The 27,289-nt window shown below is 44.2% G+C and overlaps 2 protein-coding genes across 3 annotated transcripts; one reads left to right on the top strand and one right to left on the bottom strand.

The window, feature by feature from the left end:
• Positions 1-332: 332 nt before the first annotated feature.
• Positions 333-21,610, bottom strand: zhx3a (zinc fingers and homeoboxes 3a). Of its 2 annotated transcripts, none has more exons than XM_088309487.1 (3): positions 21,138-21,610; positions 2,631-5,434; positions 333-1,880 (listed from the first exon to the last, which is right to left on the bottom strand). In XM_088309487.1, the coding sequence occupies exons 2-3, from the start codon at positions 5,273-5,275 to the stop codon at positions 1,847-1,849; spliced, it is 2,679 nt and encodes an 892-aa protein (XP_088165613.1). In that variant the 5' UTR covers positions 5,276-5,434; positions 21,138-21,610; the 3' UTR covers positions 333-1,846. The 2 variants fall into 2 exon arrangements, with proteins under 2 accessions (XP_088165613.1, XP_088165612.1); XM_088309486.1 differs by lacking the exon at positions 21,138-21,610 and adding an exon at positions 17,496-17,854.
• sack1d (scaffolding CK1 anchoring protein D) lies at positions 21,104-26,293 on the top strand. The gene is made up of 4 exons (XM_088309488.1): positions 21,104-21,698; positions 23,473-23,640; positions 23,767-23,891; positions 24,567-26,293. The coding sequence occupies exons 1-4, from the start codon at positions 21,210-21,212 to the stop codon at positions 25,375-25,377; spliced, it is 1,593 nt and encodes a 530-aa protein (XP_088165614.1). The 5' UTR covers positions 21,104-21,209; the 3' UTR covers positions 25,378-26,293.
• The last annotated feature ends 996 nt before the right edge of the window (positions 26,294-27,289 follow it).

The following is a 27,289-nucleotide window of genomic DNA, read 5'->3' as shown; positions in this document are numbered from 1 at the left end:
TTCGGATCTGGCATCGCTACCTTTCTCAAGTTTGCACCATACCCGCAACAGTTTTTACTCTATGATGAGGGAGGCATTGTCTACCAAATACATATTTGAGGCCAATCTCAACTCCCATCTTGCCTCGTAAAAAGGAGAAAAAAAAACAGATGGTACCAAGCCAAGTTGCCCTGTTCTTTGCCAGTTTTTAAAATATTGCCAGCGATTCGCCAGCAGGTGTCGCGCTACGCAATTGAGACTCATTTCAAAAGTATCCCACAGCTTTATTTTTGGGCATCAATTTCACTCCCGCTGCAAGGTGGGCTTTGCTACAAATAATACAACACTGCCGATTGGTGAGTATTCAATTTATTCTGTAAAGATTCAGAGAAAGTGTAGAAAGGATGATACAACAGTGCTTTATGATCAAGCTATTTCATAAAAGTTTTTTTTTTGTAAGCGATCATTACACCGTAAGTCCAGATTCCATTTATCTCAAACCAAAATAAATTTGTAACATTCGACACAAGTGCATACACTGCTGGTAGGAGATGAACCTCCAATTTCACTTTGGATGGTATAGCACCGTTCTTAGCTATTAGCAGCTTGACAAGGATGCAGCTTAATAGGATATCCATGTAGTGACTGTATGTTTATATAAACAAGAAAATTCAGAGGAGAATTTCTCCCCATTTGGCTCTCTAGCTAGCTCGAGATCTCACTCTGTCAGTGTCAAAGTATCCAAATTGGTAATTTAGCTTTCAACAACAATTGGCCAGTCACAATAGTTGATACATTATTACAGTTACAGCTCATATTAAAACATCTCCAAAGTGTACAGAAAAGCAGCACACAATTTTTTTTTTCACAGATAGAGACCAACAGCGATCCTTGATGCACTGGCTTGTTTTTTTTTTGTTGTTTTTTTTTTTTCTCTTCGCTTTATTTATTTTTTTTCTCTTTAACTTTACAGAAAGCGCAGTAGCTGGAAAGCGAGCTGATGGACAAACAGGCCATAAACACATGGACAGAGCTGAGTAAGGCAACGTTAGCGTGACAGGCTTGTCTCTGTTCAGCTTGCAGGGCTTTGTAGGTTATTGATCTGGGCAAAAGCTGTCAATACCTTTGCAGTGGGGCAGTGGGAGTTTGAGCATTGCTGTCTTCATTAGTGCATTGTTATAGTCTCTTGCGTGTAGCTGAACCACAAAGTGATCACCAACATTGATACAGGTCTAAATAAAACATGTTTGATTGCATCTGGACTTACAGTGACTAGAAAAGTAAATAGAATTGGGAAAAAAAAACAAAAAGCAAAAAGTAAAAGTCAAGGCAGTGCTGAAGTACTGGTTGCTAAAAAAGTAAAAAATATCACAAAGCCAACAATAACATTTCTTTGACACATCTTTTGTCCATTCAGTCAGTACAACCCCCCCTTTTATAGTGCAGTTTCGATCATATACTGTATATAGATTTCTCGCGCTGACCCCAAAACATTATCTCCCGGCCTCTACCCATCCTAGTTTTGTTCATTCAAGTCAGTTTTCCAGTCAGTGTGCGTCTTCTCGTTCTTTTCTTTGATCCCTCATACTGACCTCATTGTGCACCCTCCCCACACGACCACAAAGAAGCATGAAAGGCTGAAACATCACAGGACTGAAGAAGGTGAGAAGTTCTTTCTTCTGACACGGGAGGAAGTGATGGCAGATGGAGGAGGAAGAGGAAGAGGGACGGGGGTGGGGGGTATTCACAGTTACAGTCAGAGTCTTACGGTCCAGCTACAATCACATTTGCTGTCATTACAAACACTCGTTACGGGAGCCCGGCCTGGGAGCGAACCGGCCTTGCACGCGTGTTCCCAGCGACTTCATCACACCTCCAGCAGCTCCATCCTCAGGCGATCCCTAAACGTGTGCAAAACAAACACAAACAGGTGAGGATCTGATCGCAAGGTTACCGTGTGCTGTATGGAAGGAGCGGCGCCACCTCACCGCACACAATTGTCATGATTTATTCACATGTATTAGCATGCGCTCTCAAATCTATAATTCAATGAGCGAGACTGCTACTTAACCTAAAAATAGCCTTTTTTTAAATTTTTTTTTTTTTAAACGCAGACGACCCTTGATTGGCGGAATGTGGCATGACTGAATGTCTGTCAACATCCACACCTAGAGATGCTCGATTATGAAAAAAAAATATTAATCACAATTATTCTCGTGATAATTAAATCACAATTATTCAAATTACTATTTTTTGGGGGTAAAAAAAAAAATTAAAACGTAAACAAATCAAATTTATTTCATCTAAAAATAATTTTTAAAAAAAAGGCGCAAATGTATAAAATCGAGTTTCCTTGTGTAAAAAAAAAGCAGTGAATTGAAGTTTATTTACTATACTTTTAGAAAAAAAGTTTGAGTGATGAGTGCTATTTTAATATAATAGAATTTTGATAAATTGCACAGCCCGATCCACACGCCTCACAAACAAGCTGCCACGCCTAATCTCTTCACCTGGTGTGTTTAATTGACTTGGAAAAAATAATAATCACAGTTATTTTGACTGATATTGAAATCATCATGAATACGATTATTAGTATTAATCCAACGACCAAAACTCAACTACTAACTCCATGCGGGTCTCGTTGCGATTACCTGCTTTGATTGGCATCGTTGGGTTGTTCAATAAGAGGCTGACTGGCAGCGAGCTGCTGATGGTCTCTCGGCGGCCAGGCGTCCTTCAAGACTCCCGGCTGTGTGGGGGTCTCAGCTTTGATTAGCTCGCTGCTTCCCTCCGTCCCCATCAGCGCGTGCAGCGGCGAGTTGAAATCCTGCCATTGAAGCCGCTGCTCAGTGCTTATTTGTCCTCCGTCCCCTTGGAGGGATTTGTTCACGTTTCGTCGGATAATATGTTTTTGTTGGGCGGCCGGCTGGTCCTTGTGCGATTTGGCTTCAACATCCGCTCGGCCGCTGGCTTCCTCCGCATCTGCAGCTGGTCGCAGATAGCTCTCCAGCCACTTCAGCTGTCCGTTTTTGTGACTGTAGCGGCTGTCACTGAACCAGCGCACCACCTCGGACTTGGGCAGGCCCGTCTGTATGCTTAATTCTTCGTACTGCTGACTGTTGGGCCAGCGAGCGCCGGAGAAAGCCTGGCGAAGGATGCGCAGCTGCTGGGCGTTCTTGTTGGCCCACGGGGGCGAGAAAGACCCCTCGGCTATGTCGGACTTGTGTTCTTGATGCGCACTGTCAGAGGCGCTCTCGCTTTCATTCATCTTCAGCCGCTTGAAGTTGATCTTGATGGGTTCCATTTTCTGCTCCGAGCAACTTCTGTCCCCGGTAAAAAGATCGTCGTCCTTGATGAGTTGCTGCAAGATTGACATGCCTTTTATGCTGAACTCCTTGTTGCGTTTGCCCTCCTCCGTCACGGACGAGCCGCTTTTTGTGATGACGGTGGTGCTGGTGCTGCTTTGAGTCGAGGACGCGCTCGCGTGGTTCAGGTGGGGAGCGCCGTCTCTCGGGGCGGGGTGTTCATTGGTAATACTGCTGTCCTTGCCGTGAACGCCGCGCTGCTCGTCGGCCTGCTCTTGAGGACTGATCCTGGCGCTGTTGTGATTGTTATGGTTTATGTTGCTGGTGTTTTCCACGGCGCCGTGACTGTTTAAACCTTCCAGTCCTGTCAGTAAACTGTTGCGTGTCTTGCCATTGGGGGTCGCAACGTAGTGCAAATCGTTATTGCTAAAATTGGCGGAGCAGGCGGCAAAGCTGTGGATGCCATTGGCGGGGCCGCTGTTGTTGACGTTTTTCCGGGAAACATTCTCACCGCTAATCCCGCTGCTGGAATAGCTGGTGATGCTGCTGCTACTGCTGCAAGTGCTGCTGCTACTGCTGCTGCGACTGCCGCCGCCGCCGCCGCCGCATCCGGCCGCCGCCTCGGCCCCGAGCCCGTCGCCGCTCTTCTCCGGCTCGGCGGCGGCTTGAATATTCTTGGTCAGTATCGGCGTCGTCCTGACGAGAGACGGGACCTTCTGAGCGAGAAGAGGAGTGGAGTACGAGACCCTCGTCACGTGGGGGTTCGTCGACATGCTGGCCTGCTTGGCGATGACGCCGACGGGCCTGGTTCTCACGCTGCCGAAGGGGACGTCCGCCATGGGGAAGTTTGGTCCCTTTGAACCTGAAGGGGCTGTGACGGTGCGGTGAGTAACGACGTGATTGACGTGACGCTGCGGGGCGGGTTGCTTTTGGGGCGCTCCGCCTTGGAACACGGTGTTGAACATCTTCCTCCTGGCCTCTTCGATTTCCTCGGGAGACCAGCTTATGCCCTGCTTGAGTCTTTGGGCAGTAAACCACAGTTTGATCTGCTCTTCGGGGAACTCCGACACCACGGTCAGGTAGCAGAGCTCAGCTTTGGTCGGGTAGGGGAACTTGCCAAAGGATGTCTTCAAAAAGCTGCTGGTGTCCATGGCGGCATCGTAGGTGGGGATGCTGCTGAGAGGGATCATCACCTTGGGAAGGTCTTTACTGGAATCGGAGGGAGCGGGGGAGTACAGGGAGGGAGTGTGCTGGTGAAAGACTTGGTTGGACACTGTTGTCGCAATCACGTGACTAACAGCTGTCCTCGGCATAGCTTGGGCGCCAGAAACACCGAGAGCCCCGTTTTGGAGTTCAGGCACATTTGTCAGCATGCTGGGGTCGCCATCTTTCCCGCTGACTTTCTTCAAGACTTCCACGGTGTGAGATACTACAATCTTTTTATGCTCTCCCTTGGCTCGCATCATCTTTGCAATGGGGGTCTTGCTCAGGGAGATTCCAGATTCTCGGTAGTGGTCTCCGTTGTCCGTGAAGAGGCTTTGCTCCACCGCGGTGACGCCGTCCCGCTTGTTGACACTCAGGGAGGCGGTCATCAAGCCCTCCGTGATCTTCGGATGACTGTTGGCGTTATGCAGGGCCAGAGCCTCGAAGCGAACAACCGAGACGCCGCAGTTCAGGCAGTAGAACGTAGGCTGGGCCCGGAAGTCCAAGTGGCAGTTGTGCATGTGATCCAAAAAGTAGTTCAAATCTCGGGACTCGAAAGAGCACGGCGGACAACCGTACGCGCCTCCTTTCTGCACCTCGCTGCCGCATTCGGACTTGGATGAGTCGTGTGAGATGTGGCCAGACTCTTCTCCGGAGATGCTGAGTATGCCGTCTTCCGGGATTGTCGGGAGGAGTTCTGGCAGCGAGCCCAGTATGATTTCCTCGCGCACATGTTTGGATTTGGATGGTATCATGCAAGGGACGCTGGATTTCCTCTTGCTGGCCATTGTGGAGCTTTGTGGCGATGGCGACGTGAGTGATTGATTGTCCGGTTTGATGAGAGCGGAGGGCGAGCGGAGTTTCGTGTCATGGATCAGCCACAATGTTGCTTCATGCCTTCTGCTGCCGCGGGACCCTCGTCCAACTTTTAAAAGCTCCCAGGGAACCTGTGAGGCGCACAAACAAATGCAAAATGAGATCAAATGACGCCACCGGGCAAACTTGCGGGAATTGTGGAAAAACACGAATAGTAGGTGAGCAACCCTGAGGACCGGCCTCGGCACGGCGCACACAATAGTTTTCACAACAGCCGCGTGAATGTGGGGAAGCGAAAGAGCGCTACGCACAGGAAGAAGTGTAGGTGGAAATACAGTGTGACAATGTAGGTGGTGTTGCTCCACAATCACAGCACTCAAGTCTAAAAGGGATGATTTCTTTTGCTCAAAAATAAAAGCAGCTTATATAAGGTAAAGGATCTGCTATTACAGACACATGTAAAGCGAATATATATTTTTTTTGAGAAGCTATTGATAGCATCAAAGCGCTTATTGACGAGTCAAAATAGCCTTGTGTCAGGCTTGTCTTTAAAAAAAAAAAAAAAAAGGAGTTTTTGAAATGCAAGCGACGATACAAAGTCAACGGCAATTAAACATGAAGGTGTCTGAGAGCAAGACGCACACGCAGACAATGACTCTCACCTGTCACTCTTCTGTTTATTCAGTTCGATTTTTAGAATACTGTCTGGCTGTCACTTTTCATCAAGTCAATAAGAGAGCGCGCAAATCAACGCAGCCGCCGATGACAATGTCTCACGTTTGCCATAGTTGCTGTTTTCCTTGACTGCTGCCTTAGGTTTAACGCCGCTAATTATTAATGGCATGCGTCCATGGAATTATTTTTAGCCGCGCTTGATGATCCAGACAAAGAAAAGAGTAATTAAAGTGTAGGCTCTATAGCCGAGGTGCATGGCGAGTAATGTGATTTGCAGGAAGGGTTTGAATGCGAGCGAGCGGGGATATTTGTTGCCAGATGCCACCTGGCTCCCTCAAGGAAGGAGTTATTATCAGTGAATAAATATTAGCCGCACACTTCCTCGGGGGGTTTCTGCCATTTATTGAGTGCCGTGTTTTTTGCCCATTCCCTTGATTGATAGTGCCGCATGTATCCCACCTTCCCAGCTGTTTTACATTGTCTGCAGGCAAAAATATACAAAAATATGCACGCGGCTGTTTTTTTTATTTTTTTTTACAAGGATGTTGGCACGGAAAAATATATACACGGTATGTCAAACCTGCACACACACGTGGAATAATTCAACTACATTTTTCAGCTTCCAGCATTCAAATGGGTGTAATCCGAAAAGAAAAGCTGAAGAGTTAAATGCGTATTTGGGCATTGGGGAAAAAAAATGTATTACGATTTTTCTGACAGATATTGCGATTTTGATTTCATTCGCAATTTTGTTCTCAATGTACAGTATTCACAATATTCACAACCAGAATTGGTGTGTACAGAATAACCTTTTTTTTTTTGTGCGGGTTGTACATTCATGTGGTTGTGGTAACAAAATGTACAGTATTTTCCGGACTATAAGGGGCGCACCCGTATATAAGCCGCAAAAAAAAAAAAAAAAAAAAAAAAAAACGTATACAAGCCGCTCCAGGCCATAAGCCACAGTTTTCTGAAAAAAAAAAGAGTTGTTCAAGTTAAGAACGATTTTGTACTGTGAATGCACATCAAGGTCCATAAATAGATTGTTAAAACAGTGCCTTTTAACATGGCAACAACTTTGCTAATTAAAACAGAACAGACCCAAGAGGAAAAAAAAAATTGATTTATTTAGCCGATTTTCTGAACGATAGAGCGCCCCTAGTGGTGAAAGAAAAGTCCACAGAAAGGCCTCACCGTTGTATTCGCCGCATGGTTCAAAATCGAGGAAAAAAATCACAGCTTATAGTCCGGAAAATACGGAAAACAAGGCAAGATGTATCAAGTGGAAATATAGAGTATCGTGCAAATGTGTCGTTTTGCTCTATCCAGTGTCCGTACCTTACAAAGGTAAGAAATTAAATCATAAATATTTTTTGGTTACTTTGCGAAATGAAGGGCAAAATCTTTTACACCATCAAAATACAGCTCACAGAGACAGTTTCGGGATTGTGCAGATAAATACATTTCAGAATAATTCTGCTGGATCAAACTAGCGTGTTGTGTATTTGCTAAAAAAGCATACATGGAGCCAACGCACACACATGAGCGAAGACACAATTCACCCGTTTGCAAAACCTCATCCCACCGTCTTCCAACACTTCAAGTCACGCGCCACAAAATTTCTCTCCTTTCTTCACTGTATGATTAGGAGGTGAAAAATATGCCCCTCACCAAGTCATACATATTCTAATTTGTGAGCCAAAAAGTGTGGATACTCTCTCCTGGTTAGTGTCACATCAGCAACACAGCTGGCTTTAATCGCTGTGTAGGAATGGAAAGTAAAAGGCGCAAAAAAAAAAAAGGAGAGAAAAAGTGAAGTCAATTCTTCACCCTCTGCCCCCGGAGTGAACTTGTGACACGCACAGAACCTCCGATCATATTTCTCTTGTCTTCTTTTCTGGGACTGGGAGAATTGTTGACGTGTGGCGCGCCCGGGCGGGAGACTCAATCGTCCGCACTCTATCACTCTAACCTCATCTCGCAAGTCGATCATGCCTGAGAGAAACATCAACCGCACAGAATCAACATTCAGAGGCGACAACAAATTGCTAAAATGCAGTTTCGCTAACACTAACTATCACATTAGATGTTTTTTTTCATCACATGGCACTTGGTCACGGTTGAAAAGGGCCTGCCACACGTTTTCATTTTACAGAAGCCACCCTCGTGGCTGGTCAATAAAAAAAAAATGAACCTGCTCCGGAATTAAGACCCTCAAATGACTGCCCAACAGCACTCGATGAACCCGGATGGTGACGAGCTCCTTGTGACTACTTTTTTTTTTTTTTTTCCCCTTAATTTTTTTATTTTTTTATTTTACGACTGACAGCTGCTGCGTTCGGACGGGAATTAAAAAAAAAAAAAAAAAGAACCAAACAAAACAAACACTAAAAAAAAACACAAAAAAAGTAGGTCACGAGCATCTTATGCAGTAATCCTGGTTCACCGCATCCAGACGCAGGCATGTGCTGTACGTTTCGGTGCCAGACAGGTCATGATGCCCTCTGATGGAACACTCAATTAACCCCTGCTAAGGACACCGAACAAAACCATTTACAAGGGTGTTCGCGCAACAGGAGGACGCAGGCATGCACATTTCAAACATCTGTATGAAAGATGCGATGATGCTTTTGGAGCGTTGACACAAATCGACCTTGACTCCATTTAATGCGGCCGCGCAGATTCTTTTTGTTTAACGGGTGACGGCGTTTTGGCATATCTCGGGATCGCAAACAACAAAGTTCCGGGTTTGAATCTCCATTTCCATTTCTTTTCCATTCTCTCGGGGCCGACTGGCTTTGCCCAGTCCAAAAACGTGTACGATCGGTTACTGACGTCGACGACTCAGAATTGCCTCTCGGTATGAATGTGAACGGTTGTTGGACTCGGCGTCAGTAGACAAAGTGCGATTGACTAGTAATCAGCCTAAGGCTTTATTCCGTTTTTAACAGAAAACAGAACAACACTGTGTGAAAAACAATGGTCTCAAAGTCTACGATTTTTCACACTGAAAACAGTAGTTCCTATAATCGGAGCTGTGTGCGGACAAAAAGTGTGTTTGGTTTGTTGCAATGTCAATTGGAACGCACCGAAGTCGATCACTAAGCAACGCTACTGCACGAGTCAAGCGCTAATTACAGTACGGAAAGTGTTTGCGTGTATTTAAATCAGGCGTGGGCAAACCACGGTCTGGGGGCCACATGCGGCCCGTTAAATGTTTTAATCCGGCCTGCCGAACATGAAAAAAATTAAATGAATAAACCTTGTTAATGTTAAAAAATGTTTTTTTTTCATTCAAAACATGGACCACAAAATAATTCTCATTATCAGATTCATTCATTTTAATGGGGAAAATTTAGCCATTAGCACTCAGCCTCATTTATCAAATTTGAAATAACTCGGGATGTAACGATTCACTCTCAAGCTCCAATTGATCGGATTGGATTTTGGATTTTCAGTTCCCGATTTCAATTTGGATAGATTTTTTTTGCCTTTTTTTTTTTTATTAGGAATAACTCATTTCAAAATTAAAATGTATTTATTTTCACATCTGCATATTGTCCTTGTTGTAAAGAGTAACTTTTTTGTAACTTCAGCAAAAAAAAACTTGAAAATGAACAAATCATTCTGACTGTTTAACTACATGTTTTGTCTTATCAGTGTTTTGTTAGTGCCAGAACAAAACATGAAAATAAATAAATGTACAATAGATTTGACTGTTAGCCAGTAAAAATAATTTTGCAATCATCTTTATTTTTTATTTATCCATGCATATTTAAAGCCGTTTAAAAGATGGATTTGGACAACCCATGAGGACAAAAAGTTGGTGTGAATCTACGTCGTGGATCTTTACAAATTGCCCCTGCATGCTCGAGCATGCTCATTACCGTTTTAAAAAAATTTTTTTTTTTTATTGTGATCCATGTGACCGGAGATCAGTTTGACAACTTTATTGTCTGTATGTGAAAATTAAAAACAGAAGGGCAAAACAATTTTATTTGGTCGTTGTCATTTAATTGGACCCTAAGGCTAAATGTACTAGTTAGAGTTAGCCCCGCCCCCTTGTCCCCCCCACCCCACCCCACTAATCATAACCCCCTGGATCAAGTGGTTTTTTTTTTGTTGTTGTTGTTTTTGATAAATGATTGAAGGGGGGGGAAAAAAATCACAAAATTGGCAAGGCTTCTACCAAATGTTGATCCAAACCCAAAAATGATTCGATATCTGACAACATAACTGAGGCGTAAATTGACAGATGGCATATAGGCACTAAATTGGAATTAAACAATTAGGCCTGCTGCGCAAATCAAATCAAAGCATGTTCGTTTGTCCCTTTTTGGACATTGCCGCGTTCACACGGCAGTTGTGGCTCGCCCTTATTAATGGACTCATATGTGCCGTCATTTGAGCGGCAATTATGTTCAACATAAACGGCCGTGGATGACGAGTCTCAGGTCGCGAGTGACGACGTTCTACCTTTCATGCTATTTCTGAAGCTAGAAAATTCTTGAGTCGACTTCCCTCAAGGGGGGCATTCAACAACAAAAAATGTCGGCTGACGGTTACGAAACAGGTTGTGCTTAGCTGTGATTGGCTGGGGCTATGACAGCATCTGAACCACTGCTATAGCTTGTTTTTAATCTAAATAAATAAAAACATTAAATTTAAATTAATTTAGAAAAAAAATGTTTGACCAAAAAAAAAAATGACTGTGAGGTCATTCCTTGACCTAGCTCTTGGCGTACGACTTTTGACGTGTCTTCCTTTTTCAATTACTGTATATTGAAGGCCTTGGATGATGAGTAGCTGGGACATCTGTGCCGCCGCCATGAAACTAAACTACGCCAGGGCCATCTTCTTGCTAGAAAACAGACTCAGGGTTCATATTAACGGCGCTTCAATATTTATTTTTGTGTCTTTTAACCAAGTGAAATGTCTTTTACTTGGTTTTATATATTCACCATAAGAGCGTTATTAGATTACAAAGATGTCTGGAGCTCTGTCACTGTATTTCTTCCGTTGGCCAGACGTTTGATAAATACTAACCAGCCATTGTGGGGGAGAAAAAAAAAAAGATATAAAACGCTGCTCGAGCAAATGCACGTCTGAATGAATGGCTGGAGAAGGTAATTTTGTAACAATGCTGAAGTGTTCCAAGAGCAGCTGCGTCAAAACGGGACAAGAGTCAGCGACAAGGCAGATGGGGTCGAGTACAGAGGCGGCTGCTCCCTGGTAAGTTCAGCTCCGTCCCTCAAGACGGGCGAACAGTTTGCATAAAGAATCAAGTCACCTATCCAAAGAGCGGCCCACTTTATCTGGAAGAGCGTGACTTGAGACACAAAACCAGGGCTTAGCCAAACAGTGGGCCATTGAACGTTGCCCGTGAAAAGGCAGGATTTGTGTTTGGGTGGCAAGGTGGACAAAGCGTTGAGCCGTTCTGTCCCCGCAGGGTGTCACATTGCCACGCTGGTGCAAACTCTCAGATGCACCTTTCGCTCACAAAAAGCGCCGCTGCTTTGTTGCGAAATTGTTGCGAAACTGAAAAACAAGCGTTTAGCATCCAAATGGGATTAGGCCTCATTCTGCTGTTTTTTTTTTTTTTTACATTTAATGTGATTTAAAAGCAGCATTAGGATTTGAAGGCGGACCTGCTTTTATACTGTCATTTCCATCGCCGTATTATATTTACATGTCATTAATGTATGATTATAATCTCCACTTTTTATACGGCTGAGAGCTTCGACGTCCTTTCATCACTTCATAAACTGCGGCAGCAATTAGAATATTACAACGTGAAAAATCGACAGCGCGCTGCCACCGGAAAGAGAGGCGAGGCTGCAAAGTGGTTGCTAGACATTAAAATTTAATTCAAAACAGCCCCCTGATGCAGACACTCCCAGATTGTTGGGTCAGCTACAGTTGACACGAACAAACGCACATTTGTGTTGCGCGCCGCGCCGCCTGTCACATGAAGGCGAACGTGGAGGCAGGAGGAAGACGAAGCAGGACAAAGGGAAGACAAAACTCAGACGTCTGGGAGTAAAGCGAGAGGATGACTGATGATGATGACAGCCGGCGCTCTTTCAATATTCCTCCCCGCTGACACCTCCTCGTCGGGCGTCGACACACTCTCACACACTCCCTCCTCACCTCGGCAACATTTAGCGCCTGCGACGCTCTCAAATCTTTCTCTTTGAACCAAATAAGTGGCAAGGAGTCTCTTGATGCGACGGTTGCGGAAGAGTTCGGCACCAAAGAAAAAAAAAAAAAAGGAGAGAAAACAATCTCTCGCTCTCAAAACATTTGTTTTGTGGTTCATTTGCGCCCGACAGTGATCCACGCCGGTATTTAATTTTTTTTTTAATCAGTCTATAAATGGGCCAAAGTGGGAGGAGCCCTGACAGATCCATTTGAAAGACCAAAAAAATAAAAAAAATAAATCTATCCAGAGGGAATATTCTGCCTGGTGTCCAATACAGACTTGGATGTCATGTGAGGGGATCAGCTGGACACCTAAATATAAGCTCAAGATAAAACAGAGACAGAATCTCACTGTCTTGCAAAGATTACGAACAATGGTGGCTCATTTAGGAGGCAAATGTGATCCGGCGCTTTGGGCTTTTGCGACGTCTCGCTGTGGACATGCCATAGTTGCGTTTGTCTCCCTTCTTGTCCATCGCGATGCATGCCGGGAAACGAGGTGATTTTCTTTCACAGAACCGGAGTGGACAGGTTTCACATCATGTGTGCCACTGTACGCCGTGCCGTGGCGGCATGAATAAGTGTGTGGCTGGAGTGAGACGTGTGCGGAAACACAAGTGGGAGATGTCAGGGTGATTAGCACGGCGTTAATAGAGTGGCGTCCACGCTGGCTGTCCGGCTCAAGAGACAAAATGTGACGACCTCCAAGCGTCTTCGTCTCGTCCGCGCCCTCTCTCTCTTTTTTTTTTTAATGTCTACGGCCGACGTATTTGTGTGTGTTTGTGTCTGAACGTCTGCGACGCAGGTGTTGTCAGCCATCTCGCTTTCTTCTTCCTCCCTCTTCTCTCTCTCTCTCTCACACACACACACACACACACCCACACCCACACACACACACACACACCCACATGCCCCCCCCGCACACCCCTCCTTTACCTCCATGACTGTAGCCCCGTCCACTGGGAGACCGGTCGGTCGTGCCACTCATGTGTTAACATTGCCATGGCAACCCTTCTCCTCCCCTTGCCCACTATGCCACACACACACACACACACACTGCCGAGACATTCGCACACGCCCACCAACCTCAAGACTCATACACACTGAATTCCTCGGACTACATCTGGCGCAGGACAAACTTTAATCCACACGGGCCTGTGAGCCACTCGGTTGAAAAGTCCATTCAGCCTTCACATCCCTTTCAGACAACTTCGGGTGAGGTCTGAGCCATTTTCTTCCTCGGCAACCCAAAGCCGCCTCTCGCCTCCTCAAACGCTTCTCAGCGGGCTGAGTTAAGGAAAAAGCACGAGTGAGCATGCTGCAAATGACCTCCTGTCACCATGTTTCTCAATCAGACGCGGCTGTGGCATACTTAGTGTCTCCTCGCACGTGTTTGCTGTTATGCGTTAGGGCGCAGCTCGCTGCGGAAAGCGTACATTGTTTTACAAAGCCTTCTATCTGCGGCCCAGATGAATGACGGACAAATAAACCATGGCGCGCCGAGAAAAAAAATAAATAAAAAATTGTGAGTCACGCATCCTTTTACATCACTTTTCATGAATAACTTCTTCAGTTCTGTAGCCAAGACTACAGGCATTCATTTGGCAACTTAAGAAAAGGAAGAAAGATGGCGGCGTACCACACATTGTACTGTCCATCCTAAAATGGCTGACATCACAGCCGCCACCGAGCCGGGCGACTGCCAGCTCCTGCATGGGACAGAGAAAGTGGCAGGGGTTCTTTCTACACTCGTCCCGCGTCACCCCCCCAGCCGGAGCACAAGTGTTTCTTTTGCTCGGAACTGTGCAAACATGCTGTTTTAGTGGGGCCGAGGTTGCATATAGCGAAGAGCGACGACAAAAGCGCCACTAAATAAAAGCTGAAAACCCTGACTAAATTGCACCTGCATCGAACACCGCCGCTCTCGGACGAAATAACCCGAGCCTGCATTGTGATTCCGAGAGTTTACTGCATGAAAAACAGCAGGAAATTTGATTGGTTTTGGCGTTAAGACAGTTGATTCTCTTCTTTGAGCTTGAGGAATGTTGAACACTCCAAGTCGGCTAAATCTGCAAACCATGACCATATGACCTTCCTTGGTATTCTCAGGCAGGGGTTTGGTTTGGAGCAGTGGGAGTCACACACACACACACACACACACACATGAGCACAATACCTCCAAAGTGCTGTCAGAACACCACACAAGTGAAGTGCAAGTACACAGAGGCGTGATGTGCCTTCGTTGTGTCGCACATTCTCATTGTATACAAGCATGCTGAGATGAAAATAATGAAAAGAAAAAAATGTTTTTTTGTGTGTGTGTGTATATTATATATATATATATATATATTTCAGTAGTAAACGAGGTTCAAATTTATGTTGATTAACTACACGCAAAGTGAAATATACGACAAAATATAAACGGACGGAATATATTCAGGAAAGTGAGCTTGATTTAGTCTTAATGTGAAGTGACTCACCTCCCAGGTAGACTAGCTACTTCGTCAAGAATTATTTTTTTTTTTTATGGCATATTACTTTCTTTGTAAGAAAAAAATCAGTTCATCTCATTTTACACTTGGCTGACAGTTAAAAATGTTGCTTAAATCACAGCCCGGAAAGCTACAGATAGTTATAGTGGATATCAATATTTATCTCTATGGGGTACTTCCAGTCGATTGCAAATTGAGGGACAAAAGCGGACGCAACCGCAGTCCTATTTCTGACTGGATGAAAGGGAGACTGGCTGGCCTCATTAGAGCAGAGTTCCGAAACACGGGAGCCGGTTCCCAGTGTACATGCGGCTGGAGTGAAAACCTCCACGCACACAGAACTCACCGGGCCAAGAGCTCATTTAGAGCGTCTTACTGGTCAAACACGCACACGCCCACGAATCAAGTATGAAGCACGTCCACAGGAGAGCGGACGACCATACTTGTTCTGGAACGGCCCTGTGGAAAACCTCAGTCCTTTCCTTGACCTACATTATATGTAACGCCCTCACATGGTGAAATAATTAAAGCCCATTCCCAAAATTTGCCAGTGAATCACGCCTGCCGAGCGCGCCGGGCTGCCACGATTCATCTGGCCTCTTGTTTCGTGAAAGCCACAATGCAGTCCATAGTGGCAACAAACAGTCGGTGAGGAGAGGTTCCTCCCCTAAAGGGAGAGGGGAGACATGCTCAGGCTGTTCCTACTCTCTCAGCATTACACGGGGAATGGAATATATATTTGATTTAAAAGTCCCACTAAAAAATCTTTACGGAGTGATTAGGGAGAAGGGAATGAGGAATGATTCAGAACAAAAAGGGATTCTCATATAGCAGAGTGTGTAGTTAACTCATCGGTTGCAGCTACTGTCGCATTATTACAACATACTGGAATAGTGTCAGCTGGTGGACCTTCCGTAAGAAATATTGAATTAATAAAGAAATGACAAGAACAAATTCTCCAAAGAGTTGTATATTTCACAAACGAATGGAAACAACGCACTTTAGCGCCTATTACGGTGCCCAAAGCAAGTCTCGTGCAATGTGCAATCAAATTCCGGAGTTTGGTTTTTTTTTTCTCTTTTTTTGGCATTTTCATAGACAGGCGAAATTAGAAATGGCCGTTTGCGCCGTTGAGGGACTGAACACAGCCGACTTGATTCTCAGCCATTCGAAGCGGCTCCCCTCATCAGCCCCCGCAAACCTAACAGATATGTGTGACAGCCCCGACACCCCCCCCCACACACACACACACGCACACACACACACAAACACACACTGGCTGTACCGCAGTATGAGCATAACTTAAAATATATATAAAAGATCAGAATAAAAATAATGCATTCAATGAATTCATTTATAAAATGTTTCAGAGGGTTCAATGCACGGTGAATAATATTTATGAATGAAATATGACAGCCACCAAACATAGCAGCACACAGAATCTTTGCTCATATCCACCAAACTCACGTTACACCACCTGCACCACAACTTAGACCTGGTTTCACCTGGTCTAAAGTCTACTGTACTTCCTGTCACCAAATTGTCACGTGCACTGGGTAATAGATAACAGGCGCCGGAGCGCCAGCAAGGCGCAACGTGGTCTGCCAAATTCCCAACCATGGTAAAACTAAAAATTTTCCCCAGGCACAACAATTATGACATTTTTTATGCTGAGTGCATGTGCGCCTGTCTAAGAAAAAAAATATCCATGTTGGGTTGCTATTCTAATATTCAAAATATTTTCACATCACATCTCACAAATTTGTCTCTTGCCGTAAATCAACAACCAGGAAACAGAAACTCTTTTTTCCTGGATTGCTGCAGTGCATCATGGGACACATCAGATTTTCTAGTGACGACAGTTGCTCACTACTTTTCAAGGTGCATTGTGGGACACTTGATGGCAGAACATAGACAGATACTAGATCCCCAACACTGCCACATGCTTCCTAAAGCTGGCTCAATATTTTATAAAAACAAATAAAATAAAAAAATGTTCCTTGCCGGAAGTGATCCATTCAATACCCCAATGGCAAACCACACTCTGGAAAAATATGTCGGAATGAACAAGCCTTGTGTATTTGTGTTGACGTGTGTGTGCGTGCGTGTGTTCGTGCGCGCGCGTGTGAGTGAGTGAGTGGGTGTGTGAGGAGGGCAGAAGCACATGTTGGTGGGAGGACGAGGAGGAAATGAAAGAAAGAGTCCTGTGCATTTGGGCCTACCATAGCAGGACGTGCATAAAGTAGAGGATTTGTGACACTTGTGCGTGCGTGTGCGAGTCGGCCGTCTTGTGTTCTGAGTGAGCCCACACAGCTCCGTGTGTGTGCGCGCGAGCGATATAGCGTGTGTTGCTGGCTTGGCGAGTCTCTCCCAAACTCAAAGCGCTTCGGAGAGGAAATGGCGTGTTGTGCAATAATAATCCAAAAAAAATAATAAGCAGATCCGCCACATTGGAGGCTATAGCAAGCGAGCGGGAGCGCGCACGCAAAGCGGCTCGGCGGGATCCAAGTGTGACAAAGTGACGCGTAAAGCCATTTCAAGTCCATTCACAAGGATCGGGAAGCCTCACACGACCTCCCCAGACACTTGCCAACGGTCAGCTGGCACTCTATATAAACCTTCGGAGCAGTCAACCCCTCTCCCCCCCCAAAAAAAAATACCCTCCACCCCCCTCCACCTAGTGTCGCCATTTTATACATAGGCGACTTCATATAAACTACAGCAGCGGATCAACATCCACAATTCAAGAGCGAGAGACGTCATTTCGGTAAACAAGTTCGTCGCTTGCACTGCTCCACCTCAGAAAGAGTAGATGTGTCCTTACCTCAACAGTCGGCACGGCAAAATGGAATCCGACATGAATATATAAATGAATAATATTGGATTAGCTCCGATCGCCGCGCTTTGAGGAGGAGAAGAGGCGAGCAGGGGGTGGGGGCTCTCCTCAAGTGAACCCGGCGAACTGGCGTGAACCCGTCAGTGACCACGGCAAGGTACATTACATGACAGGAGCTGCCCGGCCCGCTGCAAAAACAACTATGGTCGGCGATGCAGGACGAGGCAGCTCCAAAAAATATAGCCAGTGTATTTCCTACGAGCACGTGATTGGGAGCGTCATCCAAAATCCAGAAGCCCTTTCATCTCAAATTTTGGAGAGGGGCGGGGATAGATGAGCGCGTGTAATAAAAAAAAAAAAAAAGAAGAGGAGGAGGAGGAGGGGGGATGTATAGACTGGTTCTGTGCAACGTCACCACCCCCGAGACACACTGGATGGCACACGAGAAAGGAGGCACCAGTGCACTTGAACGCAGCCAAATGCAACAGAGATGAATGAAAACAGACCCAATATCCCAGGAAGTGTTTTTGCCAACAATGGGATATTATTTGGACTCAGGGCTAGTCGCGCAAAGTGTGTGAGTTGCCCAATACTGTACATGCAAAGACGACTTGGTGTTCCGCTCCATCGCTCTTTTTCTCTTTCTCTCTCTCTAAAGCCAGCATTATATGGATGTGAGGCTTAAACATATTTTATGCTGTATTCCAAAACAAATATCTGTTGCCTGGATACTTGGACATCCAAAATCCATACATGGACTGGAATCCTGTTGGCTTTTCTACTTTCTTGGTTTCTTCTATTTATATTTTGTGTGGATTGGGCCGAGAGTCCTGCGTCAAAAATGTCAGTTAGTAAAGCATGCAATGGCATGTGACAGCGTTGCTATTTCTCAACTGATTCAAACTCGATAAAAGAACAAAATGTACTGCTTATGCGGGCGGGAGATTTATTACTTTTATAAGTCCAAACACTCCCTGTTGACAAAATATCACCGTTTTTTTTCTCTTTTTTTTCACGATGCTGTTCAAAAGGCAAAAAGCACATAGGCAGGACGGTGGCCTAGTCGTAAGCACGTCTGCCTCACAATTGAGAGGTTGCGGGTTTAAATCCCTGCTCAAGAGGTTCTGGGTGGCCGGTATGGTAACCATCTTCGTGTGTACCTAACTCAGCTATGGGATCGTCTCCTTGTTAACGATGACCCTAATGAAGCTAAGCACAGTATAGAAGTTCACCGTTCCAGCACTCAATGCCTTTTTTGACTTGGCATGGCAGTTCGACAGCTGCATCTCTCAACATTCGTGAATAATTACATTTTAAATGATATAATTCATCATTTTGAAACGGGCAGTGAGGTCGAAACTCGGGTCGGGCCAACCTGTGTAGAGTCTGCATTACAAATGTAAATGAAAAAAATAAACGTTGTAAACATTGGCTAGAAATCAGAAGGAACTGTAGGAGGTTTTAGCATATTCTAAATTATTTTTGCCGTAATCAAATATATATTTTTTTGGCTGACCAGTTTGTCCAGGAATGAGTTAAGACGTTGCCTGTAAGTAACATTCAGGAACAACAAGATTATCAATGCCTAAACCAGCGCATAGAAAGAAAAATGTGGGTGTGGCGTGAGCAGTGAGCTGCTGCAACTTTCACGATATGACAGCTCCTCTCATCGGCATGATCCTCAACTTTATGTGCCAGGAATGAAGTTACCAATGGAATCACACGACAACGTCATTTTCCCAGTGAATTAAAGAGTTTGCGAAGAAATCGGTTCTGGCCTCCAATCATCTCCTCCGTGTGTTTCTGCTAAAGAAAGCGGCGAATATTACTCACTCCCCGGATTTGATTGAGCTTGTAACATGTAAAATTGCTCGGTGACTGACTGGCAACCAGTCAAAAAAGGTGCTAAGCCAAAAGCCCAACAACAGTTGGGATAGGTTCCAGGGCAAACATGATAGAACAAAAATGGAAAATTTGAATATTTTCATGATTTCGCTATACATTATGACAAACAGAATTTACTGGTGCTGTCAAGTGATTACAATTAATTGGTTACGAATTTCCCGTAATTGCGATTACTCAAATTTTTCTACTTCTGCTATTTTCTGTGAAGCTTCCAACTGACATGATAATGAGTAAAATCTTGGAATTCACCAAAGAGTCATCATATTTCGATTCAAAGACTGTTCTAATAGCACTCTTTGATCCTTCTAATGATCCTGAAGAACGGACTCATCTTAACAGGCATCTTTCTTATCTTCTCCTCATAGAAGCTATTCTGAAAACGTCCTGCTTTCAGGTTTACAATTTTTTTTCTGCCCACGAGCACAACACTCCAGCAGCGTTGATTTGTGAAGCCCGGTGGAGGCGACTCCAGCAGGGTATTTTGCTCTGCGATGATAGGCCAAAGACGATCAATTGATATGGTATTTCAATTTGGCTTTGCAAAGTGACCAGAAAATGCTGTGAATTCCATGCACGTGTGTATCATCATACTGACAAATCTGCTTTTTCTTTGTACTTGTGTATAATCCTGTACCCCAATTTACTGGTAATCTATACTATAAGAGTGAAAAAATATAAACGAATAAAGATTCATGCCTTTTTTATGTTGGGCTTTTAATTGCATTAAGTGAAGCGAATTGAACGTTGCGTATGAGTTGCACTATAAATCAGTGATTAATTATTTTTTACAACACATGGGTACCTGTAAATGTCTAAACAACATAAGACCTCCTTTCTTATTAAGCAGTGTATAATAATAACCCTGATTTGGGATCAATAGTGTTATTCACGGGATTTCACAGTACTTTAGATTTCTCCAGCATGCATCAAGCAAGTAAAAGTTAAATTAAAACCACCTATAGTTTGTTTTTCACTTTCACGCCAGTGACCCTTCTAAATTTGACTGTTCGCATGAGCAGAGGTTATAGGTCGCCACAGGAAGTAGATTAAAAAAAAATCAACTGAGTTAAAAAAAACACTAAATGATTTAAATTCATGTCCAAAGTTTACACTTTAACTTTGACAGTCTTAGTATTTAAAATAAAAGTGAACTTTACTGTATACTGTATCAGGAAGTGTTTTCCAGTCTAGTCAGCAGGTAAGTATAATGGAGCAGCATGGATAGACGAGGTGCATAATGTAAGATAAAAGGCTTGAGTGGAAAAAGCATCTCCTTAAGATTTAAAAATGTAAAAGTGCAGCGTACTTCGATTTGATCCCGATTGCACTGACAAATGGAAGGCTGATGTAACAAGGCGAGGGGCACAATTACAGGATAACAACATCAAGGTTACTCTCATCTAACAAATGAGCAATGTCTTTGAAAGTTCAACTTGAAGTTGTAGTTGAAAGCGCGAGCGGTTTCAACAAAGAAATAAATTAGGATTTCATGATCGACCAAAAAAAAAAAAACGTCATAGCGGGCGGGTCTCAGAAAAGCAACAGCAACAGAGCAGAAGTTATGTTTGCATCCAAACCAACCAATCACATTGTGTTTACATTAAAATGACAGCTCTGATGGACCAATCAGGAGTCGCCATTCCCGTGCAAGAATTCCCCGGCAACCAATAGCGAACCGGGACAAAGTGAACACAAGGAAACTACAAAATACGAAAGTGTGTCTACCTGTAGGTCGAACAACCGCCACCCGTGGGACGGTTAACGCTCAGGTAGTAAAAGCGAAGACACAAAGAAGCAATGGCCTTGTCTCAGTGCCTGGACGACTCGCTCCTCAGGGTCAAGTCAACGCTCACCGGAGCCGTGCAGTGTAACCTGCAGGAGGTGTACAATGAGAGACACCGGCTCGCCTTGGAGGAGCTGCTGTCCGGGGGGGTTGGCAACTTTCTCAGTTTTCTCAGAAAGGAGTCCATCGCCAACTTCCTGTCGGACGAAGAGATCCAGTGGATCCGGGGCGCCGCCATGCCCCCGCGGCGCGTGTCGGTCCTCGGCGAGGACCAGGCGCCGCCCGAGCAGTCTCTCAGCGGCTCGGTTGACTGTTTGTCGGTCACTTATTTCCCCGAGGTTTCGGACGTGGAGCCGCCGCCGCTGGAGATCGGCTGGCCCGCCTTCACTGCGGGCTCTTACCGGGGAGTCACCAGGGCAGTAGCTCACTTCCAACCGAGCTATGGCGATAACATCTACGCTTGCAAAGAAGCTGCAAGGAAAATGATCAGCAGTGCCAGAGAGGTACGCTGCAAAACTACAGGCCTGCATCATTGTTTTGTGTGGCATCTCTTGCATACAATCACTTATCACTAAAGTTTCCACTGTTTCATACACACATGTGTCAAACTCCAGTCCTCGAGGGCCACTATCCTGCATGTCTTAGATGTTTCCTTCCTCCAACACACCCAATTCGCATGATCAGGATCGTTAACAGGCACCTGCCAGGTTGCTGATGAGTTGATCATTTGAATTAAAGAGGAGGGAAACATTTAACACATGCAGAATTGCTGTCAATGTCAAATTATTCGGAGAAGTAAGATATTTTATTTGAGAGTTTGCACGATTTAGCAGCGGAACAGGGCAGATAAAAAAAAAATCTCTGTCTAAAAATAAAACATTCTTATTTTTTGTTAGTTATTTCCCAACATTACATAAGATAGCTCTTGTCACATGCATACTGTGATTTTATGTTTCTTCTCAGTGGGAGCCGTAATTAAAAGAAGGAAACCATTTTGTGATCAGTTTTTTTTTGTTGTGCCAAGTTATCCAAATGGGTTTTGTATATAATTGACGGTAACAATTTATTTTGGCTTTTGTGTTTAAGTCCATTTTATTGTCTGTAGTTCTTGTTACTTTTACTTAAGTGCAGGAGTTGAATCAAAACGCTATTTTTTTTTTATGCAAGTATCTTAACTTCGGTTGAAGTACAGAGTCTGAGCATTTTGCCACTTCTGTTTATTAGATCCTTAGACAGGATGACTGGTTTTTGCTGACATGTAGGTACACCACAATCTCATATTTACTGTAACTTTTCCAGGAATAAAAGAACTAAAACAAAATGTCATCCTAAAATCACGCTGGATAGTCCCAATGGAATTTAGTTTGATCCGCCTGTTTTCTTTCGTCTGGCTTTTTAATGAGATGAAATGACCAAAAGAAAGAACAATCAAAAGTAAAAGCAGAATGAATATTCATTGTGGTGTCATGTGCCTTATTTGAGCTGTCAGCCCTGTCTGCTGTTCAAAGAAGGAATCGTTGCATGGCTTCAGCGGGACCTCGGGCATTTGCAAACACTGCAGCAGATGTGTCTCAACTCGCTTTGCTAAGTTGTCTATTAAAGAGCAGTACTTGCCTCTGTGGAGCCAAACAATGGCTTTTTTTTGTTGGAAAGTGCACAAGCAACCAGATCAATCTGGAAATGCGACATTATCATGGCCTTTTGTAGGCGCAAGACCCTCGTAGCCCACAGTCTTTGCTGCACAAAAGACTGTAACTGTGCATAATTGTCATTGGGCAGACATTTTGGCACATCCTCCTTAAAATAATCCACGCATTTTCATTCAAATAAGGCAGATTTAGATTGTATGTGTCTATGACCAGATTGAAGTCTTAAATCTGAGATTACGTTAACATCCGTGTCTAATCCTCGACACACAACAACGGCTTGTGAAATTCCTCTCGTCTTGGTGAATGTGGAAGATCCGTGAAAAACAAATCTCTCATAAAAGGTACTTGTCTCGTTCTTTTTTTTTTTTTTTTTTTTTTGGGGGGGTGGTGGAAAGTAATTTGTTTGCTGACCAAGTGTTACTGCCGATTGCCATGGTAACAGACGACTGTCGAGAGGGGGCACATCGGTTCACATATTGCAAGGCGGTGCGTCTGACAGAGACTCGGAGTTGTGTTTCAATAAGGCCTTGCATTTGATACAAATGAAAACACAATCATGTGCCGCATCCCAGAAAACACTGCAGCAGCCCTGAAAGTAAATCATGTTCTCTGTAATTTTCCACTGCAGGTGATTGCCATAGTTACGGATTCCCTGACAGACCTGGATATCTTTAAGGATCTTCAGGAGGCGTGTTCTGTCCGCAAAGTCCCCGTTTACATTCTGCTGGACCAGTCGAGCTGTACCGCTTTCCTCAAGATGTGCACAAACATTGGCGTCATCTTGGATGACCTTCAGGTACACCGCTGCTTCCAATATCTACTGGCACACAATTCAAATATTTCCTTGAAGATTTCATATGACTGGGCAGGTCTGCTCACTGCTGCTCTCTCTCTCTTTTTTTTTTTTTTCTCCTACTTAAAGCAAATGAGAGTGCGAACCATAACTGGCACGACTTATTACACAAGATCAGGAGCAAGAATCACGGGGAGAGTTCATGAGCGCTTTTTGTTGATTGATGGCAACCGTGCAGCTACAGGTTCATACAGGTATCTGTCCGTCTGTCTGTAAATAGATTACATGATATTATTAAAGTGTAATAATAAACTTTGCAGTCTAGTGATATATATAACGCATAACTACATATATGAATGAATATGGTTCGTGGATATTAAGTAAGTAAGTGTACGTGTAATAAATGGAACATTGTATATATTTGTTCATATATTGATATTGAAATGGCAATTGGATAAGCCGATACTGCCCCCCTCCCTTTGTTTTAATGCAAGGTGATCCAAAAATAGATGGAAAATATATATTTATTGAACTATCCGCTCACAAAATATCGTATTTTTTTTATATTAATGTGCAATTTCATTCACTTCATCGCCTGCATGTGTGCTTAATAACCGATTACAGGGGTTGCATATTAAAGAACAAAGGTTTAAGTCACAAGTTCTGGGAACAGAAAAATATACTCTTACACTTTAAAATTCAACCGACCAGTCAAGATTATTTTCCCTCGATGGTCATTATAGAAAGTGATTATAGAAGTCTTTTTGGAGTTGATGATTAGTTATTACATTGGTCAAGCGCATTTAACAAAACTGAGGACCAATCAAAGCATCACAAGCCCACCTCAGCGGCACCTCCTCGCGGACGAATAAACGAAGAATAAAAATAATGCCCCGGTGGAGCATGTTAATCTGTCTTTTTGTGTGCAGGTTCAACTGGACTGATGGCAAATTGAACACCAGCAACTTGATTGAGCTTTCTGGTCAGATAACAGAAAAGTTTGACGAGGAGTTCCGGATTCTTTATGCGCAATCTCTTCCCGTGAATACCCGAGTTTCTGCAAGCGTCCAAAACAGTGAGATGTTTGAGCGCATTCCCAGCAAGCATCTGCTCACCTCCTCCCCATACCTGAGCAGGGAGAGGCCCTTGGAGCAAGTGTGTCTGACCAGCACACCAGGCCAGAAAATCAGCACTTTATCGCTGCAGCTTCCCCGCGAGGGCGCCGCCGCAGAAGCGGGTCAAAACGGCAGCGGCGCATCAAACACGTCGACAATTGGTGATGATTGGTTGGATCAAGAACACATGCAAGAAGAAATCCTGGCCGCTGGTCCGAATCCCCCGGCAGAGAAGTCTGAAGCGAGCAAGCCGGCCCCCCCGAGTTTAACGTCCTGCCACGTTGCCACTCAGACCAGTTTTTCAGTGGCGGACACTCGGCACCCCGATCTCGGCCGCTCCATCTCCGCACTTGGCCAGAACAAGGCCGCCTCTCTCACGATGACCACCCCCACCCAGACAGCTCCAGCTGGCAACCTGAAGGACTGCCTCAACAGTCTGACTGAAGAGCGCCAGCACCACTACTCGGCTATCCGCTCCAAGCTGGAACACATGATGGCCTCTCTGTCCCAACGGCGGGAGCTAGCAGACATTGCCGTAATGACTCAGAGTAGGCGGGGGCTACACAAAGCCACGCCGGGGCCAGGCCCTCCACTACTTTCCGAAAGTGCAGCCATTGTGACATGATGACAGATGTTAACGCTTGCTCTACTCCCGCTCCTGCTCCATGCCAAATTGTTGCCTTTCTGCTGTATTTTTTTTATGTCCTGTCCATATAATGTTGGGTGTAATGGTCGCAGAGGAATCGTTGATCACGCAATTGTGCAATACTACTGAATTTAAGTGTAATTAATAAATTCCAGATGTAGATAATTAGGGATGTTTGATGCCACTTTTTTTCAGACAGATACCAACATGAGTATTCTCTCTTTGAGTATCGACCGATACCAAATTCTGATACGTATTCTACTTTTGATATATGAAATTCATTCAACACACTGAGGGAAAAAATGAGCAAACACCTTTCCTTCTGACGCAGATGATCGTTTGCCGATGTTTCAAACGGCCTCAGTTGTAAGTGTAAGTATAAGTGGGCCCGCGAACCTCATGAGGATAATCAGTTCAGATAATGGATGGAAGTATTAGTGGCTTGGTATCGACAGCCTCTATGAGGACCCGATACATTAAAATAAGGTAAAATATCAGCTCGATACCTGGTATCGATACTCGCCCATCTCTATAGATAATGCACAGCGGTCACTGACATGGTGCTAGCGGACACGAGGTAGCTCCCAAGGATCCCATGAAGTTAAATGATTTGCAACTAACGTTTTTATATATATTTTTTTAATACATCTACAAAAATTGAAGTCAATTTGTTATTTTAGAGACTGGCCTTACTCCGAATGAATGAGTAGCCAAGTGGAAGCTGTCAGTTTCTATGTGGTCGCTGACCCCTGTGATAGAGCACGAATGCTTGAATGATTGAAAAAGCCTTTGCGGTGTTGGGAGTGTTTAAATCAAACATGGCTGTGCTAAATGCATCTAAATATACTTGCTCGTTGTGCCTTGCTAATAATAAAGTGGCCTTTTTGCTTCTTGATTGTGTTCACTTTTAGTCCAATTGTATTTTGAATTGCAAACAAGTTGTCATTAACAGCGGCTCAGAAGCTTCGGAATACGCGAGGAAACAAAGTGCCAGCGTGACGAGAGAGAACAAGCGCTAGTGTTATTTTTTTATTTATTATTTTAGTGTTTTTTTTGTTTTTTTTAACTGGTGTCTAGACGAAATTAGTCAAGATGGCAGCTGAGACACTGGCACCTGTTTAGCGAAGCTCTGTCATTGATTTTGGGCCTAGACAAGAAGCACTGTTTACACACACTAATTTGACTTAAATAGCTAATTTCTTTCACTTTGAAAAATAGTTTCCCATAATGATTGTTCACAGAACACAATCCCAAGCAGTCAGAAAACAGCATTTTTACGGACAGAGGAGAAGCAGGGGGTAGGAATTTGTTCCGAGCTCCATATTAGCGATGCTCTACTGAACGTCCTTCAGAATCACAACCAAAAAAAAAAAAAAGTGGCTTTGCACGGCCGCAAATGCTGCTGAGCCTGGCATGAACAGTGTTTTCAACTTCCTATCGTGCACCCAAGGCCCTGCTGTGAAGGATCAAAACACATCAGAGTCTTGGCTCTCGTAGTGAGAAGTGTGTTCAGTTTTCATCCCGCTGAGCTTGATGTGTTGAATGTTTCGCTGCCTGAGGTGCGACTATTCCGTATCAATGTATACAGATTTATGAATCCACAAAGGAGGAAGCCTGTTGGGATTTTTGGCAATACAAGAGTCGGGGCCTACAGATCCAAAACAAAGTGTCAATTAGTCAAAGAAAATTTGGTTATATGTGTTTCTTTTGTTAATTTCCCTTTAGGCAAAAGTCTAGTTTAATGTTTACAATATGATTAGATTAGAATATATATATATATACACACACACACAGTCATGAACTTGACTGATTCTCCTCCACAAATTTGACTTTTTATTTTACTGAATCCAACCCACCCGACATGTTTGCGCATGTTCATTATTACATGGAT

This window comes from Idiotropiscis lumnitzeri, chromosome 11 (genome assembly GCF_059441095.1).
Source record: "Idiotropiscis lumnitzeri isolate Australia: NSW breed Sydney's pygmy pipehorse chromosome 11, RoL_Ilum_1.0, whole genome shotgun sequence".
NCBI classification, from domain to species: Eukaryota; Metazoa; Chordata; class Actinopteri; order Syngnathiformes; family Syngnathidae; genus Idiotropiscis; species Idiotropiscis lumnitzeri.
This window is presented reverse-complemented; position numbering and strand designations above follow the sequence as displayed.